Source organism: Aulostomus chinensis, chromosome 23, assembly GCF_037954235.1.
Source record: "Aulostomus chinensis isolate RoL2024-O1b breed Wild chromosome 23, RoL_Achi_v1.0, whole genome shotgun sequence".
NCBI classification, from domain to species: domain Eukaryota; kingdom Metazoa; phylum Chordata; class Actinopteri; order Syngnathiformes; family Aulostomidae; genus Aulostomus; species Aulostomus chinensis.
In genome coordinates, this window is record NC_141342.1 from 11,379,444 (window position 1) to 11,395,623 (window position 16,180).

Sequence of the window (16,180 nt, forward strand, 5' to 3'; positions counted from 1 at the left end):
GAGGAAAAAATGGAACCTTAAAACAGCTGATAGTTAGCCTTCCAACATCTGCCCTCCCTGGCCTTTCACTGTCAGTGTACTTTGTACTGTGTGAGAGGTACAGTACAGTAAAATACTGACATTTCCATGATAGGTCCTTACCCTGCGTGAACCCCTTCAGCTGGTATTGTGGCGTGGTGTGGAGCCACCACAATCACTTCGCCTTTTCAATAACTATAATGAGAGAATTAAGGGGCTATGCACACTGAAGCCCTCCATCACTCGCTGTGATCCAATAACGGCATCACAGCATCAGCAATAATATCCATGTTATTGTTGTCGTGCAGCTGCAGTGCATTTCACGGAACACTGTAGGGTGCATAGTTTAGAGAGAAAAAAAAAGAAGTATGACATTTATGTAATCCTGCTAAGGGACAGCCAAACAAACAAACAGACAAACAAACAAAAAAACAAACCAGCAGGTGGAGGTGAAAAACATAATAGGGTCTTCGCCTGAAGTACCTTCAGGCGAAGACCCTAATAAGAAAATACTCCACGCAAAAGGCATTCCTTTTTTAAAAGGTCAACTCTATTTATCCTAACACAAATTGTGCCTCTGTTTTAGTGTGCATGCTCTAAAACCAATAAAAATGGATGGCAGTTGTTAAAAGCCCACTAGCTGTCCCATTTAGTAAATGTATTCGAGCTAAGCAGATTAAGAATAAAGAAAATTAGTAAATATTAGATTTCAGATGGGATAATTTTGGTGCTGTTTCTGCAGTGAAGATTCGAGAGATTGTGTAAAGATTATTAACTATGACTTCTGCTGTTCTGTTTGGGTTTTTTTGTCTATTTTCTGCCCTCTTGTGGATAAAAGTCAGTAACTTCAACTCTCTGTGAACTGAATAATTTACATCCTGTTCAGAAATCTAATTATCTTCCATCCACTCTAGGTAGGCATACCATAAACCATAATTTACTGCCTCACACATCTATTTTGTCTGATTATATTTGTATGTACTCTGATAAATCACCCAAACCTGCTTTCAGATGGGTGAATAAAAATGAAAAGCCCAGTGATTCACTCCTCAAAAACAACATATTGCATCCAAAAAGAGCGCAATTCTGAAACAGATGGGTTATCGTCATAACTGACCTAGTACGGTGAGGCACATGGTGCATTCTAAGCTGCATCTCTTTCTTTGTCTCATTTATAAGGCACATCACTGCTTACCAGAGACAAATCACTGAGTATTGTTGCATCTAAAATTCACTTCAAAGTATTTTGTGAACAGATGGTGACTAGCGTGTAGGGACTGGAATCTCAAGGAACATCACAAGTCCAATTTGGAGAACCACATTTCAATTAAAGCCGTTATACGAGGGTCTTGATGCATCATAATATTTGATTCTGGTGATGTTTTTTTTCTCCGTGGCTACTTGCTACTGACTGCAGAGTGTAGTTGTAATTAAATAAACAGCATATTTTATCAGATATCGTTTATTAATCAGTGTTTAAATGAACTAAAATGCCTCATTGGTGGAGGTTTGAATACTACCGAGTACATTTAGCAAAAAAAACAAATACTATTATTGACAATACTATTACTGTATGCGCATCACTACCATCACAAGTAGTGGTTCAATATAAATTGATCAGCCAGCTACTGTCGCTCTTAGGAGCCTCGTTAAACTCAGACAAGTTAACATATGTGCAGTTTATATATATTTGCAGGCATGATGTAATCATTTTATCTCTCCCATTCACTGGCCCCGCCCTCTTTAAAGTCTTTCAACACTCAGTCAGGGTAAGTTTAAAAGGCCAAGTCTGGTCATGGCCACGGTCTTGTCCCGAATTTCAGCTGTGTGCTTCTGCTTTGGTGGCCGCGTGTTTCCCAAAAGCACACAAGGGGAAAATCACGAAGGACTTCTGGCAGAAAATCCTACTCCGACAGAAAAAATGCTCTCTGCCAGGGAATCAGAAGTTTAACTGTTGACGAAGTCCACTGATAAATCAGCAGTTCATGGTGACCGGGAGCTGGTAAGCGTTCCTATTTTCACTGCAGCTTCTGCAGCACTGACGTCATTTTGGCCCATTAAGTTATATATTGCTGAAGAATAAAATGTCAGATGTTCTCCCTCCAGTACAAATCTTTGTCAGATATCTTTGTCTCGTATTTTAAGTGATGATTGCAAAAGATTTTTTTCGGCATATATCAGAGTATTGGACAATTAATCAGTTACTGGAAATTTTTACTCCCTGATATTAGTATCAGCCGCAAAAATCCCTTATTGGTCGGGTCCCTCATGCATATTCAGGTTCAGATCCTGCGGTTTGTAGCTACAACTGACTTTTCTGATCTATTTTCAAATTTCTGTCAATGCTTGGTTAAGTTTAGGCAAAAAAAAGCCTCCATGGTTAGACTTAGGAAAACATCATAGCTAAAACAGAACCCTTCTCAATTACCACATGCTATAAAGTCTTTCTGGCTGTTTTTTTGTTGGAAAGATTTTCTGGCAGAAAACCCCAAAGGGCCCTTGAGATTACACACACATTTTGATTGATGAATTTTTGCATCGAGAAATAATCTTTCCAGAGAGAATCTCAGTGATTCCCTATCCATGACAGTGAAACAGTGGACAACAAGAACAATGCTGTGGAGTTGGCAAATCACCAAAAGGTAGCGGCCATACTCAGTAAGAGAACTCACTGGCCGATGCCGATTCAACAGCTTCGGTCTGTACTGATGCATGATGTTCTCTGGCGATGTTTCATGTGTGTGATTAAGACTTATTTTGTGCGCTAACACAAACTGTGCTTGTTTCCTGACGACATTAATGACTCCGACCTGCGGTGGATCTAAACCACAGGGAACGGTGACAAATCTCTTCACCAATCCAGACAACCCACAGCCCGGACTGAAGCAACACGCTGAATATCATTTGAGTCATTGGACAAACTGAGTTTCCTGCCAGTTCTGAGGTCGGCATGTGTGTATGTGTGCATGTATGTACATGATCTGTTTGAAATGTGTCACACCGTGTCTCCTGTGGGTTTTACTCAACCACCAGTGAATCAACAAATTGTTGAAAAACAGCGATCTGCATTCTGTTTTATGTATGAATAGCAGGAAAATGCTTCCCCCTTATTCTGTTTAATAAAGAAACAGAGTGAGTCATCGAGCAAACAGAGAGGGTGTCAGACAAAAGTGTTGCAAATAAGCATGAATAAAGCATTATGTAGCTACAGCAATTCAATCAACGGGAATGATACGCTCTTTACTTTGAGCATGTGGGTTTACACTTTGTACTTTTACAGAAAGGTAAACACATTTTCATTTAGTTGCTTGTACTCGCAAATACGTGGGTAAAAATATCAGTGTCTACCCCTAAGAAAAGCTTATGCAGGATTTGCGATGACAGCTGGCTTTCATCTTGCTCGTTCTTGTGTATTTGATGTCTCAGCAGCAGCTCGAGGGAAGTCCTTCAAACTTGGCGCAGAGATGAACTGACTAGATTCTGGTGGTCATGGCACACAAAAGGATTTAAAAATCAAGACAGCCCTGATCATCTTCTGAGCAAATCAGGGCACTAAAGTCACTCACACCACAGGAAAATCGATCAAATTAATCTTTAGACACATCAGATAGTTGCGCAATTGCTGACTTTGGTCAGGAGGAGGAAATCAGGCCCAAAATCGGCCCAATTATCTTGTAGCATGTTACCTAGCTTTAGTTCAGGCAGACCACAGAGTCAAGCTCAGTTGACCATGAGCTGTCCCGAAGCCAGTCCACTTTAGATGACGACCTGGTTAAGCATTCAAGTGGCTCAGCTGATTCTCTCCCACACACTCTGTTCGTAACCAACATTCAGGGGGCCTTATTTATCCTCTTGCGTCGTCTGCATGCCATCTTCTATAAGCTGTACCAATGTAATCAATGTCCCTTCTGTTGTCTTGTTTCCAACTCGGTTCTATAACCTGTGGAGGTCTTTGCCCCTCCTGCTGCTGCTGCTGCTGCTGCTGCTGCTGCTGGGTCCCTCCCCCACATTAAACATAAAAACCTAGTAAGTGTTAATTTTGATGACGGTGGTCCTGACTGAAATCGGATTATTGGACATTAAGTCAAGAATTCCCATGCTAACTATGACAAATTTGATTCTGATTTCATGCAAATGATGACATTTTAAATGCAAAAGGTAAAAGTCAACATTCATAATTGTCCGTAAAAACTCTCCTTTGTTACTTAATGCCACCCATGTAATGTTGAAGGAATAAAGCCAACATGGATTTGAACTACAAGCGGATGTGTCTGTGGAGGTACTGTAACTACCCTGATTCGATTATTCATGGGTTTTTCTTTCTTGATTTTTATGTATTTTGACATGATCTCAAGATGGTTCCACAAGCGTGAAGGTGACTTCAGATTGTTCCCTCGATGTCAATACAGTTCAGCGGCATGACAAATGAGACGGGCCTGGAACGGAAGCCAGTGATCTTATCAAATTCAGACAGGCAGGCAAGCATTTTTGTCAATGCTGAACTGTGTGTGAGGCTATGATAGACACAGATGCCCGTACAAATAATGTACTGTATGTAGTGAACTGATTTGAGCCGTGTGCAGCAATTCAACTGAACAGAAAATGGTGTTTATGATCAATAGGAAGATTATACATCGTAAAAGATGAAAAAAAAAAAGACCGCTTTGGATCTGTTAATGGTAGCAACTGTGTCATTAACAAGGCATTTACAACCACATTCTTTCTGTTTCACTGGAGGAGTGCAGGCAACACTAGTAAGATAAAAAAAAAAGAGTCAACGTAACCAGCCTTGTTAAGATAAAAGATACATGAACAAAGGTCTTACTAAGTCCAAGGCTGCCTCTGATGGGAGTCTTACACAGACAGTGGTTGCTGTTTCTCACCTAATACGTGCAGTAAAAGGACAACGAATGCATTGTACTGTGTGGCTGAACTGGAGAGGTGTGACCTTGAGCAGAGAATACAGCCGCACTCAGACTCAGATAGCTGAGTGGGAATGTTGCTACCGACAAGATGATACCGTTATGGTAGATAATGAACTTTTGCTGTGATGTAGTTTGACAGACTAACCAGATAATGCTCTCTTTCTCCCTCTCTCGTCTCTTCACTTCCACCTAACCCATTATCTTCATTCACTCAACTACATTCACAATCTCATATAATTTTTATATTGCTGCTATTTAAAAAAAAAAAAAAAATTAAACTCTCATATGAACAGTGTACAGCTACATTGAGCCTCAATTATAGACAAGATAAAGGGAGTGGACTGAGCCGGTTTGTGCTCTACTGCTCTGAGTGCTCAAGTTTAGCAATATGGCGCTTGCCATCTTTGTTTTTTTTGAGCCAGTTGAGACTGTATTTGGATGAGCTGTCTGACTTTGTCCACTTCAGAATGAGACAATACCACAAGTGAAGGAGTTCAAGTATCTTGGGATCCTGCTCTTGAGTGAGGAGCGTTAGATGGGACGGAGAATTGGAGCAGAGGCAGCGTTTGCTCTACTGTACCATTGTGACAGAAAGAGAGCTGAGCCGTCTAAGGGAGGTGTTCCAGGTACGTCTGGCAGGGAGGAGGCCGCGAGTGAGACCGAGGACTAGGTGGAGGGACTATATCTCCACATTGGCCTTGGAATGCCTCAGGATCCCCCAAGTCAGAGCTGGTTGATGTGGCCGGGGAAAGGAAATTTTGGGATTTCCTACGACCTCCATGACCCAATTTCAGATCAGTGTTTTAGAGGGATGGAGGGATAGTAATCCTCTATCAGTTACACAAACATAAGAGCACTGTTGTGATGACGATGACCCCTCCCACAGGTTTCCCCTCACACTGTATCAAACATATTCAGGCAACTTCGACAAATGCAGTTTTCAACAGAAGGTAAAACATTTTGTTCTCACCCCAAAACATAAGCGGCAGGTCATTTGCTCCAGAGCGGTTCCCATCGCAACAACCTTCCAAGTCAGTTTCCTGGAGGTAACGTATAATTGTTCATCTGAAGATGAACGAAGGCTCTCCTGGTCTCACGTCCGTCTTCGAGCGTACCCAGAACCTTACCTATCTCCAACCAACAAGGTCCAATTAAAATTCCAACCAAACATGCCAAGAAATCATTTTCCTAACTGTGACGTGGATTTATTCCCATCATTCTAATCCAGCAGCCCAACTCTCTGTAATAACACAGCTGAAGTTCTCCCAGCTGACCAAGCTAACCCATGCTGGGTGTCTGGTAGCACCTGTGACACTCAAGAATCAATTACAAAGCTCCTGCTGCTAATGAAGTCTCCAGTTACCTGATCCAGTGACCGAGGGACAATATAAATGTCTTCAATCTTTAATGCATACACTGGGAGCCTGCTGCCCTTGTCTGGGATCATTGCTCCCCAAAGATCCAGTAGAACACACAAACCAAGACAAGGAAACGGCAGATTACAAGTAAGACAATTAACAGACAAAGAAAGGATATGAAGAAAGAGATATAGAAGCTTCAAACTAGTAAAGCTATATGTTCATATATCAAGGCAATGTGCAATATCAAAGGCACAGAGGGAAGACACAAAATTGGTTTATGGTAACAAAGATGCAAAGCACAGAGAGAGGGAAGGTAGTAAAAGTCAGGCTGACTTCTCTGAGGGCTGCAACGACAGCACATTCTCACTGTGTCTTCTACTAAATGGCCATTTTTAGTGTCGCAACCTTAACTTCACCTTCAATTCACCAAAGGCTTCTCTCTGAGCTAAAACCAGAGGAGACACAGTTTTGTTTTGTGATTGTGTGCATGTGTGCCTGCGTGGCAGGTTTGTGTGTGTGAGCGGATGTCAGAAGGAATTCACAACACTTTGCCATCACCAGTGCATAAGTTAAGTATCTACTGATTTGTCAAACTTACAAACTTCCTCTTCAGCTTCCCTTTACTGCTGAGAGTTGGCTTGCCTTCCAGCGTAGACACCGAATTGTAGTCGGAGCCTATGTCAAGGTGGTCGTCGGCAGACACGCTTTTGCGGAGGTAGGCTGCTCGTGCCCGGAAGTGGGAAAAGGGCGACTGGGAGCGAGGTCGGACTTCACAGGAGGACCCGCTATTCTCAGGTTCATCTTCGCCCTCCATGTCATCTTCTAAACGCCACAGTTCCCCTAGAACAGAGATGAGGAGAAGGAGAAAATCAAAAGTAAATCTTTCATTCTAAAACCGTAGACTTCTGAGACACTTAAAAACCAAATATTAGTCTCAGGTACGAAAAGAAAAAGTATTGGATTGAAATACTGACTCGTGAAATGAAGAGGAATGAAAACATTTGCAGTGACATTGATGTTTTCTTCCAGCTCTGATATGGCGGGGGAGCTTTGCAGTCACACGTCAGAAATGGATGCTTGCTGTCAGCTAGGCTAATCACAGCCAACCTCCGCCACTCCGTACCTGATGTTTCGCCAAAAGTCCTGTCAGCATAATGACCGACCGTCTCGGTATTGGTCTGACAGCCAAATTTGGTCTACAATTTTGCTTAACTCTGTACCAAATTTCATGGACTTCCATCCAGGAGTAGGCTAGATATTTCACTAAGACCAGAAACCCTCGTTCAAGACCAATTTACATGTGAGTTCATTTACTGCTTTGTAACCACATGCTTTCTATTTATATCTTAAAAGACATGGCAGTGACTGTGTTTGCTCATGAATGATCCTCAGTGTGTAAAATTACAGTAGCGTTATCACAAGGTTGAAGCTGGGGCCAAAATCCCACACTCATAAATTCACACGTTGCCGCTTGGCCAAGTAACACTGCAACAGAATAACTGAAAAAGGCGCTGGTGATGCGAGGTGGGGTGCACACTTGTTCTTTAAAATGGAAAAAAATAAATAAATCAGTGAATGAAGTGTGGCTGCATTACTGAAGAACTTGAGAGAAAAGAGAATGAGAGGGAGAGAGTGCGAGAGACGCTCAGCAGCACCACGGTGGATGACAATGGTTGCTAGGCAACAATTGGGGGGGGCCCAGGTGAGACTTAAGTCTCTCTCAATTTGATGTTTGCAACAGAGCAGCAGCAGGGCAAGGGGAAAATGGAAACAGATTGGGATAGGTCTGGGCATAAAATGGGAGCTCTTGGGCTAAATAAACCAGACAGTGTCGTTAAACTGGATCATTAGAGACAGGACAGTAAAGATGGGTGGGATTACTGAGGTAATAACATTCTTATAGATTAATCCAGAGAAACCCACCCTTAAATCATTCATTTGCTAGCTGTATTGATTATGTGGGAACATAATGGAAGGAACATTAACTGAATGTAAGTGGAGGACACATTTGCTCTCAAAGAGCAGAAAAAACTGTAACCGTTCCTCAACACGTCCTTTCGAGTTAAATGACCTCCCATCTGCTCCCAGCGTGTGCTGGAAAAGTCCAGAGGCTGTTCTCTTTTTTTAATTTTTGTTGGTTCATACTTTATACAAGGTCAAATTAAATGTAGGGCCCATTAACATCAAGGTCCTTGCTTCCAAGTAGAACTGGGCCATTTCTAACCTGAATACATTTATGACTAAGTAGGGGACACGTCCAGATCTGCATCGCCACCAGGAGTCAGCAAAAAGGAAAAGAACTTGCAGGTGAGACAAAACACTTTCTGAAGATGTTTTAATCTCAGTCATGCTGTAACTGTGTGTTTCCTCTGGTTGGTTCATGCTGCACTCGTCTCTGTGAATCCAGAGAGACTCTGGTTGACTTGAGGAAGAAAATCTCCCTTATTTTTAATAAGTTCTTTTTTTACCCCGACTCTGATGTTTGCCGTCTCTTTTCTCTCTTTGCAGAGATTCTTTTCTTTCACACAGAAGCCATGCAAGGGACAGGAGTGCAGTTTCAGGATTGCGGAGGATGCGGTGTTTTTTTTTTTTTTTTTCCCCGCCTGCTTCTATTCCATAAGCATCAAACATAAAGATGACAAAGCCGCTGGTTCTCCCTATTGTGATGAGAGAAATGTGCCACTTCTAACCCATCTGGCGGAGCGGATCACGTCAATCAAGAAGAAGAAGCGTGTCTGTCCGTGTCATGGATGTTGTGAGGAGGGTTAGACAGAACGTTACTTTACAAATGACCCACTTTGGAAAAAGTGTGAGAGGCAGGCTCAACTCATGTTTCATGATCCAGAGGGAAATACTGAATGTATTAAAACGTAATTTATCTGGGTCATCTAGAAACGGTTGGAAAGCAGCATTTCCTGAGCTCAAGAAAAGTTCAAATTATGATTCTTCAAGATAATATTTCAGGAGTTTCTTTGCTAATCTATGTGTTAATGATGCAATATTACGCGACTGTATTGACCACGTCACAGTTTAATATTGCGAATATGCAACAAATATCAACAAAATAAAAAATTCATAACCAGAATTTATTCAGGTTCGAGGCAATTAACTCTCAATGTCAAAATTTTTTTTTAAACTGGTCGGACAAAAATCTACACTTACCTGAACAAATATAGATGTAATTATGTCCAAAATTCCAAACGGGATTCTATCTCATGAAATATTAAGCTACCGTTTCTATTTGCTCGTGTTTCGGCTTCTAAAAACATTTTCACTCAGGTCACAACTACTTCCTGTCTGGCAGTTACTTAAATAATTCTAAGAATGTAACAGTCAAAGATGTTACGCTCACTTTATTCCTTGACATTTCTAATTTGATGAATCTTACCTTTTTTTGTTTAATTTGTTTGTTTCTTGGAGGTGTGTGTATGTGTGTGTGTGTGTGTGGGGGGGGGGGGGGGGGTTCCTCTCATCGTCTTCCAAACATTCATCTCAACTGAGACCACCAAATAGAAATAGATAATGCCAAACATATCCATTTCAGAATCCAGGGTTTTGATTATTTCTTTCTTTAGTTTGTCCATATCCCCTTTTTTTCCTCCCTATTTGTACAAGTTCTCCTGATGGTTACTCTACCCCTCTACTGCACCACCACCTGTCATCTACCACATGCTTGACAGTGAGGAGTTTCACCAGTGCGTTTGAAAATCATTCCCCCAGTTTCCCTCCCTCTCAAGCAGGTGCCCTAAACAGGAGACATCCCCTCACCTGGCTTCCCGCCTTCAGGCACAGCCAATTATCCCTGCAGGGATGCCCAAACCCCTGTAATGGTGGGCAATGTAATGGCACCGCAAGGTTTCCATACTTTCTGATGTATAAATCAAACACATCTATATGGCTTTTTCCAAATATATATATATATATATATATATATATATATATATATATATATATATATATATATATATATATATATATATAAAACATCTTCACCACCTCTAAATGTTTTCATCTATCCTTGAGATGAAAGCTACTTCTGTCAGCAGGTTACAGCAGCTGTGCCTGTCTCCCCTCTCAAGTGAAGGAAGGTCTTATGAGGAAGAGAGAAGAAAAAGAGAGAGAGAGAGAGAGAGAGAGAAATTGTATCGATATATGCTGTCTCACACATGCTGAGACAAATATAAAGAAGCATCTATAGACGTTTGAGAGGAAGCGGGACAGAGGCTCCTGTAAATTCATCTCAGATAAACTCTTTGATGTACAAGACGCACAGCAACATTTCTTCCTGGGAACCAGAGAGCAAGACACCGTATTTACTATTAGGCCACCTAGAGGGGGAGAGCATTTATGAAATAACGGTGAATGGATCTGCTGCCACTTTCTCTCAGTTTCGGGAAGAAAATGAACAGCAATGCCATGATTGTGTAGTGCGTTTGTCATTGTCTGAGATACTGCTAGAAGAAAGTTAGAACCCAACAAAGAGAGTTTCCAGAGGATGCGGTCAATTTTACGTCCACGCTGCATTCCCCAAGCACAGACTAAATCTTTATTCCCTTTACCTGCAGGTGGCAACGTACAGGCCTTTGGGTGGTTGGCAGAAGTGGATGGGTTCTTTCTCCGAGCAGGACTTCCCCCGATGAGATCAGAGTGGTGGACCCTGGATACTGTAGGGGACTGGGGGATGCTGGGGAGGGTGCGGGACTTGGCCAGTAAGGGTCTCTGTAGCTTCCTTTCCAGTGACCTGGTTGGAGGGCAAAAAGAGATGGTTTCATGGTATATTCTGTTTGCAGTGATGGTCACTAAAATAGCTATTTTTTCAATCCACAGTTAATATTGTCCAAAGTTAGTTCTAAGAAAACAGCTCATGTCACTGGAGATATAAACCTTTTAGGATCAGTTTCACTTGATGGTCATGTTTGTTTATGGGATGTTTCCTATTTCCAAGCATATTTTAATTGAAATTGTTGGATTTTGAAAAGTTGCTCTTGAATTTTTGTACTACATGAAAAGATGTTTGACTCATCTTCATTCCGTAGATATAATGACTATGTTTACAAGAACTTAGCATCCCAGGTGTGGATATAAACCTCATATCCTGATGTCAGAACCCTAGATAAGCCCCTCATCCTGGTTAGCTGACCACTGCCGACTATTTACTCAGGCACCATGTCAGCCAACTGATTCAACAAAAACACAAACAATGTGGCGGCAACAAGAGTGTCTCCCACTCTCATCAGTAACATGGAAATTTCCCCTCCACTCTGAATTCAAAACGGGTTGTCAGATTGCGAATATCAGAATTACCGACCTGACTGACTGATCAGAAATCGGTCTGAGGCTTCACTTCTTGCTCTTTGAATTAGGATTTCTGTGTTGTTTGCTACAGCCTGATGATGGAGCCTTAAAAATAATGGCAACAACAATCAAAATGATGACAATGCTCAAGAAAAAAAAAAGTTCTGGTACCAAAGTCAGCATCGGTATCAGCGGGTGTGTATTACAATCTGATGGAAATTAGAAAAATAAATGTGAATTAACACACCATTAATGTAAAAAAGGGTGGATAAGTCAGATCCACAGAGCAACTGCTACTTTTAATTGTGCTAAGATTACTACACATCAAAGTGGTCCTACTTCTGCATATCAGCATCCCCTTTTTTCCGTCCTCTGATTTATTAATTCATTCAAAAATTTGTTCATACAAACTAAAATCAGTTTACTCGTACCAGGAGTGACTGATACTCTGTGAAATAATTTACTCACTGTTGTTATCATTGACAGTGGAAAAATGAATACCAGCCTATGTACACACCCATCCACACACTTGGACACACACACATATACACGCACTCCCATAACCAGCCTCTTGTAATGAGCAACAAGAGAGCAGCTGCAGAAATCAATAGTGAAATTACTTCCACCTCAACATAATCAAGCTAAAGGCCATTTGGAAAAACAAGCAAGAGAAATTGCTCTCTTTTACAGCAGTTGAAGCCACACACTCTCCATCGGGAAACCAATCAATGGGCACAATAACAAAATCGGCTTAGGAGCAAACTGCTGAAAAGCTGCGGCACAATCAAATCATCTGAATCTCAGTGATGAGACGTGACGTATATGTTGACGAGTTGTTGAGAGGTTTTCCCATCATTAAGTACAATACATCAGGGCTGCACCGTAAATTGAAAATTAATTGCAATCGCAACTTTGACCTACGAGAATTGTATCAACATAAACTACAGCTACACTGACATTTAAACTGCATACTCTGCTCAGGGAAACTGCATATCCAAAATGAATTCTTCCAGCCAGCTATGGATGGGGGTGGGGTTAGAGATGTTTTGGCTTTCCTTTTTAGCAAAACGCTGTTCGGTTGCACTCCCACCCTGCAGCAGTGGAAGACTGTCCAAAAACACTCCCGGATGTTGTGGCTGCAGTCCAGAATAGACCAGTAATACAAAAGACTACAGAAATGTCTGGAACACAAGGTTAAGAGCCAGACCCATATCAATGTTTGAATGCATGCAAGGAGATCTTGCCAAGCTCAGAATTCAAGTAGGTTTTCTGTTTGATGAGTAAATCTCAGAAGACCCACATTTTCAAAGTCATGTAATAACAGACGATCCTGAAAGTCTCTACCAGATTGTGATTTATGAGCACATTGCGTTTATCTTTGTCAGAGTTTGACCCTCACACACAAGCGCATACACTCTAGGGGGTCTTCAGGGGAAGTGGTGTGCAGCAAGAACAAATCATATGCAAAGAGTGAGTCAGACTATGAGCAACTTTTTCAACCACATAAAAATAAAACACACACACAACACACTGCAGCTCAGTGAATGAATGAAGACCATGATGCAAAATACCTCAGTGGCTGGCTGTCCTTGTCTAGTAGCACATAACTTTGCCAAAAATTTGTGTCTAATAAGCACTGCTAGCGTAATTGTATTACATTTGACTTCCTGGAAGTGACTCACCAGGAATGTATCACAATTAGGAATGCATAATATTGGAATTTTGGCCAACGTGACAATAATTTTGAATCTAATTTGGTTGATATTTACCGATGTCAAAATTGTCTGTATCAAAGAAAGAGATATTTACACACTGGAAAACATGTAAAAATTGTGAGGGGTAACAGTTTTCTTCTCAATTTTTCAAAGCATTTGAAAAGTGCATAAATCATATTCTTGTACAATATTATTTACTGCAGGCGGCACGGTGGTTAGCACTGTCGCTTGTAGCAGGAAGGTTCCAGGTTTGAGTCCCGGCTCGAGCACAGAGTTTTTCTGTGTGGAGTCTGCATGTTCTCCCTGTGCCTGCGTGGGTTCTCTCCAGGTACAGCTTCCTCCCACAGTCCAAAGACATCAGGAGGGCCTCCTGTCCAAGGGCAGCTGGGATAGGCTCCACCCCCCCCTCCCACAACCCTTAACAGGATAAGCGGAAGAAAATGGATGGATGGATGGATGGATTATTAACTGCATTTCTCGTATTAAATTACAAAAAAGGAGAGACTGGGCCAGAATTGGGACCAATATGAACATCAGCCATCCCAATAGGGAAGAGCAAGGCTCTACTTATGAGAAAACCCACTAGATTTAGTATGCTCCCAAAATCAATTAATCATCATGAAAAATAAATGTGATCTCACTGTGGCTTAAGTTATTACGATGATAATTTTGGCCATAATTTTGCAGCCCTTAACATTGATTGTCTTTTACTGCAGTGTCACAGAGACAGTTTGCTTAAATTAACATATTGTTGAAACTCTTTAAGCACATAAACTAGCTAAGTGCTTGAGTGTTTGAGTCGCTATATCGCCAACATCACGTGAATACATTCACTGACATCTCTATGTGGTGTGTATAATAGAAGTGATACAGGTAAGACCTTGGCTATACTGAGTCACTGCAGCGTATCCCCCTCTGACACCAGCTCTGTTCAGCTTGATGTGATCACACTCGGTGAGACGTGGGCAGCATCTCAGACATGAGAGTCAGGCGAAACACGTTTGACCTCCAAACTGTGGAGTGACAGGTGTGAGGATGGAACACGCAATCATCCAAGAGTGAGAATCCGTCAAGGAGTCTTCACTGAGATGAGATGGGGCCTGGAATAGACACTGAGATTTGTTTGAGAGAATAAATGAGGGGAGTAGAGTTTGACTTCTAGTTTTAATGTGCACAGTACATTTTTCATTGTGATATAAAATATGTTGTAGCCACCAGTATGTCAACAGCACTAAATCCATCTTGTTACTTCCCGCTTGTTTTTTTTAATGCCTTGATCTGTTAGCAGGCAACCTATGAGGCAACCTTGGAAAAGTGATGTGATATGGACCAATGAAGAAGCCATAGAATCTGGGGCAAATTAGTCATAGCACCACCTGGTGGAAGCAGGATATCTTTTTTTTTTTTTTTTTTTTACACTTTGATGTACTCTTAGGGTGTACTCACACTTGGCAATCCATACCAAGTACTTTTGACCTCAAAATACTAGAATTTCTGACTGGAGTTATCACTCAGTACCATGCACGGCATGTCCGCCTCTTCATCCATGCACAGTTCAGTAGGACTCAGGAACGGGAGGCATCTACTGTGATCACTAAACACACCAGACTATGGACTATACCATGAGTGAGTCTACATGATTCATATAGGATTAGGTCAGACACACCTTAAGAACCTGGTGAAGACTATTTTTGTTAAACGGCGTAACAATAGTGAGGTGAACAATTTCAATACTTCACCATCTAACAGGAAACTCTAGAAACTGGACTCAACATGGTCAGATGTTTTCCAAAATTCACACGTTCCAGCCTAGAGAGATGGAGGGATAGATGATAGATGGATGGAACACAGGATGTACAGCAACATCATGTGGAATAAGTTTGTCCTCTGGTGCCACCAAGTTTTACACTGTATTAGGCTTAGCTCTTCAGTTCCCAAGCACCTCTATTTGAGTGAAATATTTCAGTCCTCTAGGATGCTTGGCTCAGGATGTGTTTGTAGGCTTGCAGCCATTCATCACCCTGGAGGCTATCAGTTAAACCGACAGACACTTCCAAGTCAGCACATCCACGGGCTTCAGACATCCACCTACTGCTCTGCTGATATTAGCAGGTATTGGAGTTGTGAATGTTTACATGGGATCATTAATGTCCCAGTGGGACCTGAGATCTGATGAAGTATGCATTTACATTGCTGGACATCAGAGGGGGATGAATACACAAATATTTGGATGGTAATAGCGACAGGCAAGTCTCTCACTCCTTGGCCATCAGTACTGACTCGCATGAAAAAGCATTTGCCTGAAGCAAACATACATGGATACACACACTAATCACAGCTGTCACAAGACTAAACAACTTGAGAACCAGCAGCAAACACAAGCGCACATGCAGAAACACACACACACACACACACACACACACACTTTGGGTACTGGTCTCCAGCAGGCACATGAGGATAGCACACTGGGTTGAACAGACAGCCCTGGTCACTGTGACAGTTTGGGCCTCACTCATCCAACAAACCTGTTGCTAAGTGACTCTGTCTACAAAAACAAGAGGAAAGGAAAAGAAAGGAATGGGAGAGAAGGGAAAGGCTGTTTCGCTTTCTCTGCAGAAATCTCTATCTCCCCAAAAACATTATCTTTCCTTGACTTGTAAGCATCAAGTCTAACATGCATTTTCTGTTGACAAATTCATTATCTGTGGTGCTGCAGATGAAGGAAATCACATTAAATTGTTGAGTTTTCAATAATACTCACAGACATCCACAAATATGTGAAGCAACACAAGAACTGCCCCTCACATGCAAATTTATTGCCTGGATAAAACTAATCCATTAAAATACAAGAGCCCTGCAATAAAGG

General features: G+C 41.6%; 1 protein-coding gene across 4 annotated transcripts in view; it reads right to left on the minus strand.

Moving 5' to 3' along the window:
- Window positions 1–16,180, minus strand: part of ankfn1b (ankyrin repeat and fibronectin type III domain containing 1b) — a 159,764-nt gene that overhangs the window by 104,656 nt on the left and 38,928 nt on the right. For 3 of the 4 annotated variants that reach the window (XM_086194516.1, XM_086194515.1, XM_086194513.1), the window contains 2 exons: window positions 10,864–11,045; window positions 6,903–7,144 (listed from right to left, as the gene is read on the minus strand). In XM_086194516.1, coding sequence (XP_086050642.1) covers window positions 6,903–7,144; window positions 10,864–11,045 — 424 coding nt within the window. The remainder of the gene's footprint in view (window positions 1–6,902; window positions 7,145–10,863; window positions 11,046–16,180) is intronic. The other variant, XM_086194514.1, reaches the window with a different exon arrangement.